Genomic DNA, 20,307 nt, shown 5'->3' on the forward strand with positions numbered 1-20,307 from the left:
AGGAAAAAGTACTAAATATGTGGATGCATCATTCAACCATTGATATTTAACTTCATAAGACTGGTTAGTCCCTTTGTCAATGATCTCTCTATAGAACATACTTAGGTGACATGTTAATCACTAATATATCTTCTATTTAATTTTAATAAATAATAAAAATAATTTAAAAACACTAATATTTCTTAGTTTTACACGGTAAATTTAGCCAATGTATTTGAAAAAGGTAAAAAAAAAAAAACTAAACGGCCTTGACAATTATTCCTGAAAGACAATGAGACTCCTAACAAAAAAGAATTTGTTGATCCTAGTTAGCTCTTAATAGATAAATTAATAGTTAAACATGCCATATAGGCTTATTCCGTTAATACAAAGAAAATATTGATAAAGAGGTTAATCAGTCTCACAGAAATAAAGATCAATGACTGAAAAAAGTATTGTTTTTATTGAGAAAGGGGTTAATCAGTCTCCCAGTGTTTTCAAATAATTATCAGAGACCTTTAAATTTTTTTCCTTTTTTTCACAAAGAAAGGAATTTTTTAAAATTGATAATAAAATAGTAGTTGATCCTCAGAAGGACAACAAAACAAAAGGAGTGGTTAATGCCAAACAATTAACACATATCATCTAAAAAGAAAAGAAAGAAAAAACATTGAAATGATAATAAATAAGGGCAAGTCTCTCAAAGTATCTTGAAGAACTCTTCCATGGCATTAGAAGTGGCTTGCACTATTTCTGAACTTGAGGTGTCTTTATTCTCAAAGACTTTGAGGTTTCGGACTAACCACATTCTCCATAATGTTGTTGCCGTCAAGCTTCATCGACGGCTACCATCATTATCAACACCCATGTTTTTGTGTTTGAGATCCACCATTTTCACAACTCATCGAAATCTCCAGGTGCGTTAGTAATTCCCATTTGAAACCAAACCTGAGTTGAGTGAGGACATTTAATTAGACAATGCAAGATTGTTTCTTTCTCAATTTCACATCTAGGACAATGAATGGGTGTTGTTATAATTTTGATTTGGATTTTCTTCCTGACAGGTATGTCATCCTGAACTGCTTTTCAAAAGAAGAGTTTAACCTTAGCTGAGCATTTGAGGTCCCAAATTGAATGCCAAAACTCCTTCTGATGGAAGATACTCTTGAGGAAGGTGAAAAAATTGGAAGCTAGTCTGATAACTAGAATTGACTGAGTAAGAACATTTTTTTCCCTTTTCCCATATAAGTTTACCTGGTCCTTAAGTTACAGGAGTTTGCAGAATTATTTGAGCTACTGTGTTTGAAAAATTATTGTGAATTAGATTTTCGTTCCACGTATTGTTAGGAAGCATTAATTAAACCTAAATTAGGTTTTAATTTGAAGTACTCATAGTATTTCTCTGGAGTCTCTCCTTATTATTCTCCCAATTATCCTCACAGATTCAGACCTGAGCACCATTTTTAGTTCGCCATTTCACTCCTTTTTCAATCACGTTTCTGTCTTCAAGAATGTTCCTCCAAGCCAAAGAGGGATTTTGGCCAATTTGAGCATTCATGAAAAGAGAAAAGGGGAAGTATCTGAATTTAAGAACTTGATGCAACAGTGAATCAATCTTCTTCAATATCCTCCAATTCTACTTCCTTAACATAGCCAAATTAAAGGTTTTTAAATTTTTGAAACCCAATCCGCCTTAATTTTTATTCTTACACACAGTATCCCACTTTATCCACTGAAATTTTTTCTCATTTTCTCTTTATCCCCACCAAAACTGCATCATTTTTCTTTGAACAATGTCAATGAGAGTCTCTGATAATTTGAAACATCTTAAGGTATATTCAGGCACAGCAGAATCCACCACTTTAACTAAAACTTTCCGTTCACTCATTGACAATAGTGATCGCTTCCACTGATTAATTTTCTTCATTATCTTGTCTTCAATATAGCGAAAGGTGGTTATTTTTTATCTATTCATAGTTGCAGGGAGGCCTAAGTATTTATTCTGGGAGCCAACACGTGAAACATGTAAGATCTCAACAAGTTTGTTTTGCAATTTCTTTGGAATATTCTGGTTAAAAAAGACTGATGATTTGTTCAAGTTAGTAACCTGACCACTAATCTCACTATACTCCTGTAGTAGGCGAAGTAAGTTCTGACAAGTTTGGACATTGGCTTTCCCAAATAAAATCGAGTCATCGGCAAAAAAAAGTGACTAATGGTGGGGAATTTTCAGTTTAACCTTAGACCTAACTCATGTCTCTATTCACTCTTGTGGAGCAGATGAAATAAACCCTCTTCACAAATGAGGAATAAATAGGGGGACAATAGGTCTCCCTGCCAGAGACCCTCATGGGTTTAAAAAAACCATGAAAGAATACATGCACAAGAACTCAATAGAAAATCGTAGTCACATACTCTTGTATTCAGCTAATCCACTTCTGACAAAAATTTTAACGTCTTTAGCATCTCCCAAACAAAGTTCCACTAAACTCAGTCATAGGCTTTGTTCATCTCGAGTTTTAGAGCCAAATCATAATCACCATATTTCTTATTCTTTAGGTAATGCATAAACTCATGCGCTATAAGGATATTGTCACTAATCAATCTACCTTTAATGAAAGCGTTTTGATTCACATTTATAATTTTATCCATAAAAAACTGCATCCTGTGAACCAATATCTTTGAAATTATCTTATAGAATACCGTACTCAGATTGATAGGTCGTATCTGAGCCTAGAATCAGCACTTATAATCTTAGGAATCAAACATATCTATGTGTGGTTCAGAGATCGAAGCATTTTACCTCTGGAGAAAAAATTGACACCCTCATTCTTGATAATCTCCTAATAGTACTGGTAGAACTTTACTGTGAAGCCATCCTCACCCGGTGCTGAGAAGGAATTAATAGAGAAAAATGCTCTTTTAACTTCTTCCTCATAAATGGGTCTTGTAAGTACGCGGTTCATTCTGTCATCAACTTTGCTAGCTGGTCCTCCTAATGCCTCCTCTGGGTCCTTAGGGATTAATGTAGTAAACAGTTTCTTAAAATAAGTTTTTGCTACTTCCCCAATACCCTCAACATCAGATATGTACAACCCATCTTCATCTTTCAATTTCTCCAATTTGTTTTTTCTATTCCAAATTTGAAATTTGGCATGAAAAATTTTTGTATTTTGTTCTCTCTATCGTAGCCATTTCACTCGGAATTTTTCTTTCCAGTACCACTCCTTCTTCTTATAAGTATCTTGAAGATCAACTTTTATAGTTAATGTTGAGTTAAGAAATTAATTAAATTAATTTGATGATGACAAACATTATTTTTAGTAAGTTAAACACCCAATTAATTTTAATTGAATTTGATTAAGTGTTGCAAGCCAAAGAAAAATAAAGGAGCAGTGCAATAGGATGGAAAATAAAACCAAAGTTGGTGGGCTATAAAACAATAACAGCCTGAAGGTGATAAACAGAAAGCAAATGGGCTGAATGGTAAGTGAATATGATCCAAGTCCAAGGCACCCCTTTCAAGCTGATATCTCCAAGGTGTAAAGCAAAAAGAATAAGCTAGGCCAAGTCAATCAAACCCAACCTAAGCCCAAGCTTCTCAAGCTATTCTCTCCAAAGTGATGCCTCCAAATCAACGTTCACTTTTTCTCTTCAGTCAGAACTCAGAGAAAAAAAAGAGAGAGCTTCGCTCTTAAGTATTCACCAAAAAAGAAAAAAAGAGAAGGGTTAAGCAAAAAAAATGAGGTCTAATCACCCACATCAAATCATATCAAAATAAGTCATAAGTTAAATGTAACAACTCTAATTTTTGTACTAACGCGAGTTTTTCTTAAAATAATATTTTAAAGCAATTAATTTTATTTTAACGAGTCGACTTCGAACCTCGAAATAAAATAAATAGTAATATAATTTTATTATTATGTTATTTATTTATTTTACTTGCTCTAATTATAATGGAGCCTAGATAATAATATTAATATTATTATCAAGTTCGAATTTTGCCAATATAAAAAATTATCGATATTTTTTGATGAGTTTAGAATTACTAAAATTTCATCAAATATCTTTTAATTTTTAAGTTATTAATGCCATTTATGTTAATAACTCATACATATTTAATCTTATTATTATTATTATTATTATTATTATTATTATTATTATTATTATTATTATTATTATTATTATTATTGACCGAAAAAAAAAAAGAAGAGAAGAGACGGAATAGAAACGTGAATCACATTAAGTAATGTCATTCCATTAATTGTTAACGTTATTTTCTTTTGATTCAAAGTGACCGAATTGGAGAAAGAAAGAAAAGAGAGATTAATATCCATAACCACTTAATAATAACAGAATGACACATACTCCTTCAATTGACAACTCACCCTTTTACTAAGATCAAAACACTTTTCTTAGCCTATCATTTTGCTAAACGTATTGCATGAAGGAAGTAGAAAGTGACCAAGAGCTCTCCTAAAAAAAACCGTAACCCTCCACCTTTTTCCTTCTTTGATTTCGCTTAATCTGTAATTTTTATAAAACATCTAATCTGACAAAAGTGTTTGTATCTTCTTTCTCTACACATTGACATTATTTTTATTCGATAAAAATTAACAGTGATGTAGTTCTTTTATTCCTTGAATTCGACCAACTGAAATTCTAGGAGGCACAGGTAATTTCGGACTTTTTTTCTTTGATAGTTTGGTCAAAATGCTCCTCTGAAGTTTCGCATATTTTGATTTCGTATGAAGATAGAGTTTTAGTAAATTTTCACCAATTAAATTGGTATTTGATAAGTGAATTGATGTCGTGATTACTTGTCGATTGAATTTGACTGAATTTATATTGATATTTGTGATAAGTTTGATGTTTGGAGGGTTTAAGTGCAGCCAGAAATTGAATTATTCTGATGATTGTGATTTTTGGATTACGGTAGGATAATTTGAAAATGTTAAAAGTTGCCGGTTTGATTTATTGAAAATGATTTAAAAAGAGTGTGAAAAATGATTTGGATGGAACCCGAGAAGGATGGCAGAGTCCGGGTTTTAGGGGAGATGCCACTGGAATTTTGTTTTAAGTCTTAAGAATTTATTTGAAATTTTATTTAGAAGAAAAAGATTGAGTTTAATATTATAATTATATAAGATTTTCGGGTATTTTGGGTAATAAATAAAGTTTAGCGGTAAAACGGGTATTTTATAAAAGTTCAGGCTTATTTATATAAATATGAAACAAAGTGAAGGTTTAAATATAATTTTATAAAATATTAAAGAATTTGTAGTTTAGAAAGTAATTAATAAAAGTTTGAAAATAAGGTTTTATAAAATAAGTTTTAAGAGTATTATAAATATTATTTTAAATATTTGTTTAAAATTACTCATTTACATTAGAGTAAATTATTATTTTATAAAAATATTATTATATGTATTATGAAAAATAAAACAGAGAGTGGTAAACAGACAAATTTTTTCTAAAAGCTTTAGAAAGACAAATCTAAACTAAGGATCTCATGATCCCCTCTTCATAAAATATTTAGAAAAATATGAGGGAAGAGTGTGAAGATAGTTTTTTATGTTAAAAGTACGGAATAAAAAGAATGATGAAAAAAGACAAGAAAAGAATATTAGTTAAAGGGATCTCTGCCACAGGAGAGCAGAGAACAGAAAAGAAAAAAAAGAAAGAACGACCTGAGATGATTGTCTATTTGCTGGGAACGAGCAAAGATATGGTGGTGAGTCCACCGAGATTTGCTTTCCAGAGTTATATCGATCAATCCAGGGGATGGTCCTACCTGTAAGATGGAGGTTGCTTACAGAGGTTATCAATACATATATTGGCTAGAGAAAGCTTCACCTGTAAGACAGAAGTTACTTACAGAAGTTATGTTTGCATACATCGGCTCAAGAGAGTCGCACCTGTAAGACAGAGGTTGCTTACAGAGGTTATGACACTAGAAACTAAACTTGGACAAAGGTTGCTGAGTTACGTCGGGAGCGGGTCGAAACCGACAGATGAGCTCATTACCTGCACTAGGGATAGACATCCATTATGATTGATTGAGCATATCTTCTATGAATTCTGTTTTCTGTGATTGTGTATGTGTTGTGTTTGTTTTTTCTTTATGTTCTTTAGTTATTATGTTTGATGCGTGATTCGGTTGTTGCTGCTGACTGGGTATAGTATTAAAACGGACTTAATTAACCACCCCAACCCTACTAAGAACTTTCCGGTTCTTACCCCTGCTCTTCCCCCTTCAGATGGAAATAGGAACTCTAGTTAAGATTACTCCTATATATATACGAGGACCCAGAAAAGGATACGAAGATGATAGAGAACTCGTCTTTTGGCTACAATGATCGATCAGAGACAGTAAGAGTTGGTAGCGTATTTTGGGTGGCGCCTACAGTGTAGCTTAGATATTTTAGTTTAATCTCTCACTTTTGGATAGATCCACTGAGAGATTAGGAGCTGTAAATACTGGTTAGGCTAGTTTCGGGTGTCAGCTTAGGGACTTCCTATATGGACTAGGGCCCGGAGCGTTAACTATGTATATAGTAGCAAGATATGAAGAATTGTATGCTAACTCATGCAATATATGGTAGTACCTTTATATGTATGTATAATCTATGCTATATGTTATGTTGATATATGATGTTGGCCTTGTGTATGTTTAATTAGCTGTCCTCACAAATCCTATTATAAAATAAAAGTTTTTCTCCAAAAATTTGATTCGCGCACTAATACAATTACAGGCTTAATAATAAATATTTAGTTAGCTATTAGGTGAACAAGTTGGTAACACTTGATTTCCAGTATGATCATGACGTACTGAAAATTGGATTGTTATACTAAAAGTGATTCATTTCCTTCTACATGCATTTTATTTTCTTCTCTTCATCTTCAACTTTCTGCCAATCCAATTTGGGATACATGCATGGAAAAGATGATCTCTGATAAATACTACTGTAAATTAAAGGCCAAGATTGTTTCTTGGGGACCAAGTAGTATCTCCAGGGTTCAGATATGGGATTTCCATTAAAAACTATTTTTCTTTACTTTTTTGAGGCTTTCGGTCAAGAAAGAGAAAGTCAGACTAAAATTTCTAATTTGGGGATTAACTGGAAAAAAGTGAGATGGTAAGTTGGTAGCACACAACTCAAGGAGTTGACTTGGAAGAGAGCAAATCATCATCATGCAAGGAGATACAAAAGAAGATTTTCACCCTTCAGAAAGCAAGGAGAGAGAACCATTGTTTTGAGGTGTATGTTCTGAGAAGAGTTCTCTGAAGAAGTTCATCAGCTTGGACAGTGCTTCCTAATCAAAGGAGCATTCTGCTAGAATGAGGAACTAAATCGGAGGCAAGCAAATCTGGTTCATCACATAACAAAGAGGCTGTTGAAGCATTAATCTCCTTCATGTTTTACAGATTGTAATTTTTCTTTTAATGTTTATCTTTTTGTAATTTATTGAGGTAAAAGGCAGAATGAGAGAGCTCAAGTAAAAGCCTAAGAGTGGAAAGAGGCAGAGAGAAACACTTGAGTAAAAAGCCTAGAGTGATTTCAGATTTCTTTAGGTAAATTCTGTGTCTTGTATCTTGTACCAGTGAGGTATCCCTTTCTTAGTTGGGTGAGCACTAAGAGTGAAGAGTTAGGTATTAGCATAGCCAAGTCAAGTTAGGTTAGAACTTGATAAGAAAAGGATTGTGTCAATCCTGTGGAATTAGTGTATGTAATACTTTAACTATAGTGAAAATTCCACCACTATTGTGGTGGAGACTGGATGTAGGTTGCATTGCACAAGGCAACTGAACCAGGATACATGATGGTGTCAGCTTCTCTCTTCCCTTCTCTGTTCTGTTTTCTGATATTCATGAGACAAAATAAAATTGTCTCATAAATTTTCTGCTACTGAGTTTAAACAGAATCAGACTGAAAGTTTGTTTTAAAGGGCTATTTTATTAAAGTAAAAGAAGATCATAGATTCAACCCCCCTTCTCTAAGCCTTCTAAAACCTTCAGTTGAAATAAGTCGCTTATCTGTCAGTTGAGCCTTCTGTTTCTCTGCTTCCAGTTTTTGAGTAAGTTCTACAATTAACTTGGCTGAGTTATTTGGGTTAGTAGATTGCCATTCAACAAGTTTATAGCGATAATTTTTCAACTTGCTGAATAAAACATACATAGTTGAACCCGTGGTATTCAATTGCCAAGCCTCTTTGATTATGCATTTCACCTATTCCAATTCGCACCACTTTTCTTGAAATTTGAACCGTTGTTTCTATCTCCTGTGCTATTGGCCAGACTAAATAATAATTGGCCGGTAGTCAGAACCAACATCCTCTAAGTGAATCACCCTTGCATGAGGATAAATTGCCAACCATTCATTATAAACAAGACATCTGTCCAATCTTTCTCTGATTAAGTTCTTCCAAAATTGCCTATTGGACCAGGTGAATTTACAACTTTCATAGCCAATATCTCTTAGGCTGTCGCCATCCATGAATCCATTGAAACCTGTTATAGAGCTTGCAGATTTTTGTGTACCTCCCTCTTTCTCATGCTGACCCCGAATAGCATTGAAGTCTCCAATCAGTAAATAATGCTCTCCTGCAGCATTGATTCGCTGAAAAATCTCCAAATACTGGTTATTACGGTGTTCTTCTTCACTGTGAAGGTGAATAATAAATACAACCTATAATATATTCTTCCCTTTGTCCATCCAATGAAAGTGAACAAAGAAACCCCCTGAATCAATAACTGTTAGCTGAGCATCAAAATTCCATGTCAAAACTAGACCATCCATCGTACCTTGAGGTTCTACACAGAATGCTTCTCCGAAACCAATCTTCTCATTTTGTCTCCTGACAAATGAAGAATTATTTTTTGTCTCACATAAAAATAACACTTCGTGGGAATGAGATATTTTAATCCCTTGGATGTTGTGACCTATTAGGATCTTTCCCAAACCCCGACTGTTCCATATCATTATCTTCATTAGCCCTGGGGTGCCAATTGCGGGTTGGCACCCTCCCCGATTCAGCCATAATCAAATCATGAGAACCTTCATTCTTCCACTAAGTTTTATCCTCTGCCTCCTCTGACCTCCTTTTAATACCCATTGCATTTGGAGAATTATGATCAGCCTTTCTAGCCAAGTGTTTAAGCTTTGGTTTTTTGCTAGTGGGACCAACTTTCCAATGAGCTCCTCTAATCTGCTGATTATTCTACATTGACTTTACAGAATTTATTCCTTGTCCATCTTTAGTAGAGCTAACAATGCATACAATTTTTTTATTATCAACAACATTTCCTATCTGTTCCACAGCTCGATTTGCTTCTCCCTCCTTAACGCATTGCATCTCCATTAGAGGACTTCTATTAACCACCTCGATAACTCCTTCACTGTTGGCAGCTTCATTTACCTCATTACCTTTCTGATTTTGTTTTTCTTGAAAGTTGCCATGATTCTGAGAAGAATAACTGGTATAGGTGTCTTAGAGTTTTTCCTCCAATCACTTGAATTAGAACCTTGATTTGCTTGTTGGTTTTCTTTCAAGTGTGTCTCCCTCTTACTAGTTTGTTTCGCTTTCAACCACTCACCCCAACCTTCCTCCACCTTTTCTCCTTGAACTGAGTCATCAATCAATGTGCTGTAACTTCTCAATTCATGTCCTAGATGACTATAGTAAATGCAGAAACATCCTTTACGCTCATACTTCAGGTATATCTACATAATTCTACTATTTGGCCATGCAATCCTCACAGTTTTCCTCAGTTTTTGGGTGACATTAAGGTTGATTTGAACTTTCACAGTCCTTTATTCCTTCCCTTTCATCGCAAATACCCCGACATCCAATACCTCCCCAATCGCAGCATCAATTCTCCTTCTAAATTCCGTTATTTTGCAATACTTTGGAAGACCCCAAAGTTGAACCCATATCGGGACAAAGGAAAATTCTTCAGCAGCAACGCTCATCTCTTTATTCTATCTTTGTATATTGACAATATAATTCTTGAGGAGCCATGGAATCTCCTTCTCCACCCGAATCAAGTCTTGTTCTCTATCAAAGAAAAAATGAAAGGTGTTGTCTCCGTGCTCAGTAATGCAAAAACCTTCATGTTGTCTCCATATAACAAACATAGAGGTTCAATTGTGCCAATAGAAAATTATTTATCTGCTAGAATGTGACCCATCAGGCTCTTCTTACATACCTCCAATCCTTTCTGAATGTCACTATCATAAAAAACCATCACTCCATTCTTCTTCAGCCTCTCACGATCATCTCCTCCTCCATTATCCACTGATCCCCTTCCTTCTATTGCTCACAATCACACCGATTCGAGTGAGTAAAGTACACGGAGGTGCAAAATTAGGATTCCCCACTCAAAATTCCTAGAAGCACCAAAACACTAGCAGAACACCTTAAAAGATTTTTTTTCCTTTTACAAAAAGGAGAATATATAATGTTTATACTTATTTTTGTCTCACACGTAGTTGATACGTAGAGATATTAAAATCCACATAAAACAAGTTTCACATCCAACTAAATATACAAGATAAAATAATCACACAACATTTTCCAAACAAAAATTTACTAGTTGTATTTTGGTGTTTAAGTATCCATTATTGCCATGTTGCAAAAAGAATCACTATGGTTTTACAACATTAAGAATTTATCTTTGTATTTTTCTTTAGAAAAATTGTATTAGCTTTTAGATATTATCCCAAAAAATAATATTAATAAAAACAATAAAATTAGTGTTAATTTTCTATTAATACATGATTAAATTGTTTGTAACTAAAAGTTCATTTCTTGAGATACAAACATCACAAGAAAAAAGAAACATATAGTTTTTTTTTGATAAGTTCATACACACAAGATAGCTTGGGATACCACAACTAGAGCAGCACACCACTAATAACTAGAAAATAGAAATAGATAGTTGACCCAAAAAAAGAATAAAGAGAATAAGACAAAGTGATATTTTTCATAAACCTAAAAATATCTTTTCATTCGTTCAAGTAGAAGCATAGCTAGATGGCGTGTGGTAACAGAGATATAAATAAGAAGACTGTGGATCTCAATGCCTAAGGCGGAGGCTAGCATACCCTAGTGGAGCGCCCTGAGGCTAATCTGTCCACCGGCCTCCATGTATTTTATAAGGTTGATCTTGAGCTCTCTCTTCATGGTCGTGGCACTACTGCTCCTGGGCTGGACCGGCAGAGCCTCGTGAGCTTTAAGAACTGATCAACTAGCAACGCCGGCATGGACACAGCCAAGAAGCTTCTATTCTTCAAGGTCCTTTCCTTTGGCTAGATTGCGTGCTCAACATGGAAGTTGTTTAGGGTTTTCAGTAGTATGATATGTACACATTAGTATTCTCTTTACGTTGTTCTCTAACCATAATTTCTTTTTCAGTTTTTGTGAGAGCTTTATTCTGCTATTGAGATGGTGGCAGTGGTTCACCAGAGATACTTATCGAGGAACATTTGAGATTATTGAGGGCCATGAAGGATTTTCTTGACATGGTTCTCTGTCCTTTACACAACCAAAAATCATGTGAGGAGAACTAGTCAACACAATTGCCAGCTTGCAAAAGGAATGATTATCACCACATAAGCATCGCATCTTCGCAGTTCAAATTAACCACAAAAGATAGAGATGCAATTAACGTTGCGGCCAGTGCAACTACAAGCATCGAACTCATAGCTCCCCTGACATTGTTGATTAAGGATTCAGAGCTGATCCTAAAAAATGGTGATAACATCCTCCAACTTCGTATACAACTCATATGTTTTCACCTTTGGAAAATTTCTTTGACAATTAAATAGAACTTGCATATCTTCATCGGATCCTATCACAAATATATTGTACTTCACACCAGTTGACACAACAACATTAGGATCTTATAAAATAACTTCTCCACCCACTTGGTTCCACACACCTCAAGTTTCTGCAATATACTGGTTTGAACATCCACAAAATTATTTGATGAACGGATAAAAATACTCAAAGATTCTTTGTCAGTAAACTTACTCCCATGATCTCTTTTGGTTTTCTGAATCTTCCATGTATAGTGCACAAGACCTAAAAAACTATCCTCACTAGACATTGTATATTTGATCATTCTATATCACAATCACGTTCAACTAGTATTTATAATATGAAATTAAAGTCATAAACCACTAGAGGGATCAAGGATTATCTTAAACCATCTTTTCATAATTCACTACTCCTCTTCATGAATTCACTTTATGATTTTGTGCATAATCTATCCGCTATACCCCTAATAGTATTTTATGTGCTTTTATTTTTATGCATAAACCGCTTTCACGATTTATACTTTATCCTAATCCTTCATAATTTGCGATAGATTATGAGATTTTATTTGTAAATTTTGAAAATCCTATCATCTATAACGATTTACATATATTAGGATTATGACTAAAATGTAAATAATTTTCAAATGTTATATTTATGTAATTTTAAAATTCAATGATCTTAAACATGTGATTTGTCCTTTTAAAAACATTGACAATAAGATTAAAGTAAAATTTGCAACTCTACCTAAACAGAGCACACACCTCTTTAAAAGTTGGATATATGCATCCCTCCGTTAATTTGGGTCCATCAAACCTAATAGAAAAGTATGACATGGCTCCTATTGTGCTGATCTGGCCGTTACGAATGCACACGTGGAGGAAGAATTTTAAAAATGAGACAAATTAGTCCCCCTTCTTTAAAACGGCGCAGTTTTATAAGCACTCAACCAAGCATACCTTTAAGCTCTCACTCCTTCTGTTCCTTTAAACCTCCACCACTTTTCGCCACCGCTCTCACTCCCTCTGCTCATTCCTCTCCGGACGACTCTCCACTCACTCCATCTCCAAGCTCACCAACTCCATTGAGTCCAAAATCCAAGCATGGATTGTTCATAAGAGCATCCACTCCCTCCATTTTGGAAGTGAATGAGCTTTCTGAAATTTCAGTTATCTACTACTTTACTTCAATCTCTGTTCCTCTAAAAAAAGAGCCGCTAAAGAAGTTGTAGAGGGTGGCTCAGCCGCCGGAGCCTCTGCTGCCACTGGAGACTACTTTGCCAAGTGGTGGCTCCGAAAATTCAAAGAAATGGGTGATTTTTAGTGTTGTAATTGGGGTTGTCATTTTGCTTCTTGTTTTGGCTTTTGTTCTATGTTTCATGTGCTTTCGCCACTGTACACGACAATTGAAAATGGCGGAGGAGGCAGCAAAGGCTCTATGGCTCTACTAGCACTGAAGAAGTAAAAAAAGGTTCTATGACCATCTTCGACGCTAAGTGCTCTGATCCCTCAATGTTCAGGAGCACGCGGGGCTGGCTGTGGCGACACTGATTCGATTCAACAAGGATGTGTTCATCGAGCAGGTTCTCATGGACCCTACCATTCGAGCTCTAGTGGGTATGGGCTTGCTACGTTTGATTAAGGTTCTGTTCTCTGATCGAATAAATCAAGTCGTCGTTTATGGATGAGATTGAATTGAACAGTGAAAATATCATTGGTTTTTGGATTGCGAGGAGCTGGAAATAAGGGATTTGGGAGTGGATTGTGTGCTCGAAATTGGATAATTTGGGAGGAAAAAGGAAGTGGTGGAGGCCATGCTCAAGGAAGGTTTGGTGGAGAAGCTTGTGGAGCTTCAGAAGTTGGAGCTTGGCGAGGATTTGATCGATTTAGATCACGAGAAGGAGATAGAGGAAGAAGATGACTTCTGTTTTTGATGCAGAAGCTGCCACCGTTGTTGCTAAGATCTTTAGATGCTTGCTTGAGTGCTTATGAAACGGCGCTATTTTGAAGAAAGGAGAGACTAATTTGTCCCGCTTTAAAAACTCCCCCTCCACGTGTGCATTCGTAACGATTAGGCCAACACAATGAGAGTTATGTTAGACTTTTTTGTTGGGTCTGACAGACTCATATAAATAGAAGAATGCATATGTTCATTGTTTAAAGAGGTCAGAGACCTAATATAAAAATATTTTCAAATTATCAAGGGTAAAAATATCTGCAAAATAAAAAATTAGAGATCTATTTATTTATTTATTTATTTATTTGTGTGTTAAAGAGCCCACGCTTTTTCTAAGTGTTGTGGAAAACATTATTGTTCGCAAAAGCGTGTAGCTTCTTGCAGTGCCAGCCACAGCCCAACCCATCCCATCATTAGATCTTATATAGCAACAGATGGAAAGAAGATATTGCCTACCAAAACTACAGAACAGGAACCACGAAAATTAGCAGAAAGTGAGGGAAAAAGAAAAAGAAAAAGAAATAAATTGATAGTATGTGTCTATGTGAGATGTGTTGGCATGTGAGAAGAAAAAAGGTTGGACCAAGAAGACAATCGCATGCAATCTGGCCATGTGGGTAGCACACAACAAAACAAAAGTTTTGGTTACAGCAATTAGGGGGACCCTACTATTCCTAATTCCTGCCCATTCCATAAATCACTGCCAAATGCCAAGTGCCAATTGATGACACCTTCCTTCCCATTCTTCTTCTGATTTTCTATGTTATGTTGCCTCTATGATTCTCAGAATACCACAGATCCTGGAATTTGTTGGAGGGTATCATAAACATCCAAAGGGTAGTATCTACTTCTATCCAATAATGTTCGTTATAAACAAAAAAGTGTATATAATAATAATTAAATAAGGTTATAAGTAAGATTATTAGACTAAAAGCAAAAATAAAAATAGGTTTTTCAATAAATTGAATTATCTGCTCTACCCACTGAAAAATAGAACCATAAAGTAGGTTGATAAAATTTGATAAACTAAAATGAATTAAAATTCTTTTTTTTTTTCTCTAGCTCTCTTTGTTTTGTAGAACTTTTCAAATCTCAACTAAAATATAAAGAGATAGTTTTTTTTTTTAAATATTTTGTTAATCAAATTTGTGATTATGAACTGTTTTTATTTTAATTTCATAACTTTCAAAATTTATTGACATGATAAAATATAAAATAGATCAAACTAAGATATTTATATATTCTGATTAGTAATATCTTAAAACTTTTTTATATGTGTAATATGGCGACGCTCTGCGAGTTAAGAGAAATATTTGTAACATGAAATTATTTATTTGTAAGAAAATTATTATACTTTTCTATCAAAATTATTTAAATTTTGTAAAATATGTAATAATAAAAAATTAATTAAAAATAATTATAACTTATTTTATTAAATATTATAATAATTAATAAATACTAAATAAAATAAATTTTGACTTTTTTTTTGTTTTTTTTATCGTTGTCCTTAAATTTTAATGGTCTAACCAAGGGGGGAAACAATAGTATGATGACATTGTTTAATGAATGATGTCAATCTTATTTGGTAGAAGATAACTTTTGCAATAAATCAGACCGGCCATTGATTGTGAAAACAACATTACAGAACAAAGTTTTTTTTCCTTTAAAATAACAATAGGTTAGAGCTTTTTGTTTTAGCTACATTAATTACTTGGGGTTCAGTTAAAGAATTAAAAAAAAAGGTCCTCATAAATTATTCATTTCTTAAGTCAGTCAACGTGTATTGCACAAGTTGATAAGGAGGAATAACGATATACATCCATTTATATAAGTCGACACTATAATGCACGTGATTGAGTTAAACATTTCAATTAAAACAATATGAAGTATTGATATTAATTTATTAAAAATATTTAATAAAAAATTAGTAAAAAATAACCGATATTAATTATTATAATAATTAATAAATATTAAATAAAATAAATTATGAGTACTTTTTGACCCCCCTATCATTATTATTAATTTATATTATTTTCGTTACTCTTGTAAATCTTATGTTTCGTCATCCTTTGTATAATTTTTTGGTGAATGTTATGATATCTAAAAAGTGGTGTCTATTTACTAAAAAGAGTTAAAAGTTATTATTTAATTTAAAAGATATAAGAATAAATAATTTTTAAAAAATTAAAACTTACTAAAAAAATAAATTAGACAAAATTTAGACAAAAATTCATAGACGGTCTAATTTTTTATACATCGCATTATACACGTGTACGTACTCATTTGTATTTTAGCACTTTATGGCTTTATGCATATATAGTTGTAACTAACTACTACTAAGCATGTAGTACGACACTGATTATTGGAATTAAGGTAATTGAGCCAACGTACTGATGACATCATCGTTAATCGTTAACAAAATAAAGTAGGAACTTGTATAGATAAACTCATAAACAAATACTCCATTAGTTAAATTAATTAGTGCCACAATTCATATCAATCACAATACGTAAGCTAGTTTATATTGTTCAAAAATGAAAATTACAACATGCCAACATGCCTTGTTTTTCTACCCTAAAGTCCACACGCTATCGTGAGGTATTCTCCCGTTAAAAAGAAAAAAAAAAAGCAGAATAAATAAATTTAAAAAAGAATAAAAAGCCCCTTTCCTCCATGATGAAATTAAAAATAATAAAAAATCTATTATATCATAACAATAATTATGATAATTTTCAAAAATTAGAGATTAAATTATTCTTTATTATATATTTTCCGCATTAATTGTACATAAATTTAATATATAGTATTTTTATATATTTTATTTGAATATAAAGTATTATATTTAAATTAAACTCTATACAATTAACTTATCGCATCATTTTTATTTTTTATATCATAAGACATATGAGTATAAAACTCGAAAAATACTTATCAAATTTTAGAATATATTTAATACATGTTTCAAAAGTTTATTTGTAGTCAAATCTAAAATACATATTACATTGATTAAATATATAATTGTTTTATATGTTAAAAATATATAAAATAGATCTATTATATAATGATATACAAAGAAAAGTAATAATATATATTTAAAAAAAACAGAAGAAAACAGCGCTGTTTTTTTATCTTGAAAAACAATAATTGTTATATAATTATTATATTTAGCGTACATAATTTAAAAGTATACAATATAATAAATATTTAAAAATAATAACTAACAAAGTAATATTATTTATACTAAATTAATTGTTAAATGTTTGTTACTAATTATTTTAAAATTTTATCAGAATGGAAACAAAATAAAAATGGGATTTCTATTACTGTTATTCTATATATATATTATTTATTTATTATTTTTGAAAATTTTAAATTTTAAACGACCTCATTAAGAGTAGAAAATAGTAACTGTTTAAATTTAAATGCTTAAATTGGTAACCACTCGGATTATAAAATTTAAATTAAATTGTATTTACTTAAAAAAAAGAAATTGACTTAATAAAAAATTAATTAAATTATATTATTAGATTTTAGAATTGACCTATGACTAAATATTTATGTAATAGTGTAACTAGATAATAGGTTACGTGAATTTTATATTTTTATTTAAGCGAGATCGAATTAATCAATTCAATTAATAATTCATAAATTGAACCAACAATAATTCAGTCATTCAGCAACTATGAGAAACTAACTAGCCAACGGCAAGGACAACGCGTGAGACAGGTAAGAGTTTCAATCATAACTTCCTCGCCACTAGCACTAGTGCATTTATATTATGATTTACGAGAAATTGTTTCCGTACATTTTTTCAATACCGAAAATTTGGCTAAAAGCCTAAAACAGAAATTGTTTTGTTAGATAGTACTACTTTTAGGTACAATTTGGCAGTTATGATAAATATAGAGACATAAAAATATCATTAAAGATAATATTTAAGTAAATATATTGTACTAATGAATAAAATAAATTTATGATGAATTAAATTATTAAATATTAACTCATTAGAAAATATTTACAAATCAACGAAAGATTAAATTGATGTATTCAACGCCAAAGAAGTTACACTTTAGTTCTGTGGAACACAACTTACACTTTAGAATCCCTAGTCCTAATTTTAAATGAAAGATATCTTATAAATATACCATAATATTTTTTAAAATTATTAATCAAGATATATAAGATAAAAAAATTAATTTTAATTAAAATAAAATCAATTCAATTATTTCATTCAAATCAAATAATTAATGTAATTAATTAATAATAGTTAATATAGTCAAAATAAATATTAAATAATTTATATTTATCTTAATCAAATTAAATAAATAAATAATTATAATAATTTTAAAATTATTAATTAAAATATATAAAATAAAAAACAATTTAAATTAAAATAAAATTTATTTATTTATTTCAATTCAATCAAATAATTAATATAATTGATTAGTTATAATTAATATGGTTAAATAAAATATTAAATAATTTAATATTTATTTCAATTAAATTAAATAAAGAGTAAAGTAACAAATAAATCCCTAAAAATTTATACTTCAAACATATTAGTTCCTAAAAAAATATCAATAAAGTCCTCGAAAATAGTAGATATGAATATATTGCTTTCAAATTAGCTATTATAATTAGAATAGAAGGTCTTAATTTAAATCAACTTATCAACGTTTGTTATCTTAAAAGACTTTATCGATACGTTTTTTTCTTTAGAGACTAATTTATCTAAAATATAAATTCTTATTTTTTTAAAAATTTATTTGTCACTTTACTCTTAAATAAATAATTAATTAATTAACATATTTAAAATAAATAAAATGATATAAATCCAAAAGTACTTTTTAAAAAATATACTACATCCAATATACTATTAATTTGAAAAAATTTAATTTTAATAATATATAACAGACTAATAATTTCTAGTTGAATTTCTGTTTTTTTTTTCCCTCACACAACACATAACCATAACCATAACCTTCTCGTGCACTCCATCACGTGCAGAAGAGACACGCGTCCAAATTCTACTGGTTTAACAGTCACATCAACCCTTCCTCTTCACGTACACTTAACTGCTCCTATTAACGCGTTCCTCAAGAAACCGCGTGAAAAAACGACTCGCCGATATAAATTCACGCCGTTACGCTCCGCAAATTTCCTTCAGACTTCAGAGCGCGCCAGAAAAAAAAAAAGGAGAGAGTTGAGATTTCGCTTCTCACTCTCACCACTGCGCTGAGTCGAAGGAAAAACTAGGAACACTACGCCGCCATGGAGGATGAGGTTCGCAAGATCTTCAACAAGTTTGACAAAAATGGCGACGGCAAGATCTCTTGCTCTGAGCTGAAGGAGATGCTTTTGGCACTAGGATCCAAAACGAGTTCCGACGAGGTTCGCCGCATGATGGAGGAGATCGACCAGAACGGCGATGGTTACATCGACATCAAGGAGTTCGCCGATTTCCACTGCACCGGCACCGTGGCCGACGAATCCAAGGAGCTTAGGGACGCCTTTGACCTCTACGATCTCGACAAGAATGGTCTCATCTCCGCCGCGGAGCTCCACGCGGTACTCAAGCGCCTCGGCGAGAAGTGCTCCCTCTCTGACTGCCGCCGCATGATCAAGAACGTTGATGCTGACGGCGACGGCAACGTCAACTTCGAGGAGTTCAAGAAGATGATGGCTCGCTCCTGAAAATTCGGAACCAAACCGTTACAAATCGGAATCCATTGAAAAAGACGGTGCGTCTTCACATCCAGAAACTCTCGTTTTTTTAGGTACCTAACGTAACAAGTTGTAAATATAGTTGTTAGTAACTGTTCTTTATATACTTCACTCGTTCTACGGTTGATTTTAGGTGTTAGGTTATGACTTGATGATGAAAAAGAAGCATTAGTAGTGTTTTTAGGAGTTAGTTGATTTCCTAGTTAAATGCTGAAATAACCTGTTTGCTTTGCGTAGAACCTGTGATTGCTTTCTTTCTTATCAAGTCTCATGCACTTTCATATTTTCTTTTATTTTACTTTTTCATTTTTCATTTCCCGAAAGTCTGATCTTGTAATCTCTGCACATTGTTGTGGAAGATGATTACTCTTAGTTTGGGAGTTAATTTCATAGATTCGCAAATGTCAGAAATTTCGATTTAATTATGATATAATATTTGTTTATTTCGATTATTTGTGATGGTGGCTGGAGATATATGAATGATTGGTTGGTGTTCTGTTCACGTTATCAATCGGCGATAATTTTGGAATAACATGGATATCGAATCAAGTTCTTTTTTAATTTGAAATTTTTATGAGTTTTAATTTGAGCTAATTACAATAGAACGTTATCTTTTAAAATCAAAGTAGAACAACTAACATAGTATTAATGAAATTATTTATAGTGTTGATTTCTAATTTTTTCCCTGGTTGTGGATCACATGTTTATTCTAATGATTTGAGTATAATTTGTATAATTTCTTTCCAGCTACAGTAGTGTATTAGTTAAATAAATGAAAACATAAATGCAGTATATAAATTATTATAAAATAAAAAAGTTGGGAGGAAT

General features: G+C 32.3%; 1 protein-coding gene across 1 annotated transcript; it reads left to right on the forward strand.

The window, feature by feature from the left end:
• Positions 1–17,775: 17,775 nt before the first annotated feature.
• LOC112702525 (probable calcium-binding protein CML18) lies at positions 17,776–19,931 on the forward strand. The gene has a single exon (XM_025753594.3). It carries the CDS (start codon positions 19,027–19,029, stop codon positions 19,447–19,449), a length of 423 nt encoding a protein of 140 aa, XP_025609379.1. The 5' UTR covers positions 17,776–19,026; the 3' UTR covers positions 19,450–19,931.
• Positions 19,932–20,307: the final 376 nt, after the last annotated feature.

This window comes from Arachis hypogaea, chromosome 7 (genome assembly GCF_003086295.3).
Source record: "Arachis hypogaea cultivar Tifrunner chromosome 7, arahy.Tifrunner.gnm2.J5K5, whole genome shotgun sequence".
In the NCBI taxonomy this organism is placed as follows: Eukaryota; Viridiplantae; Streptophyta; class Magnoliopsida; order Fabales; family Fabaceae; genus Arachis; species Arachis hypogaea.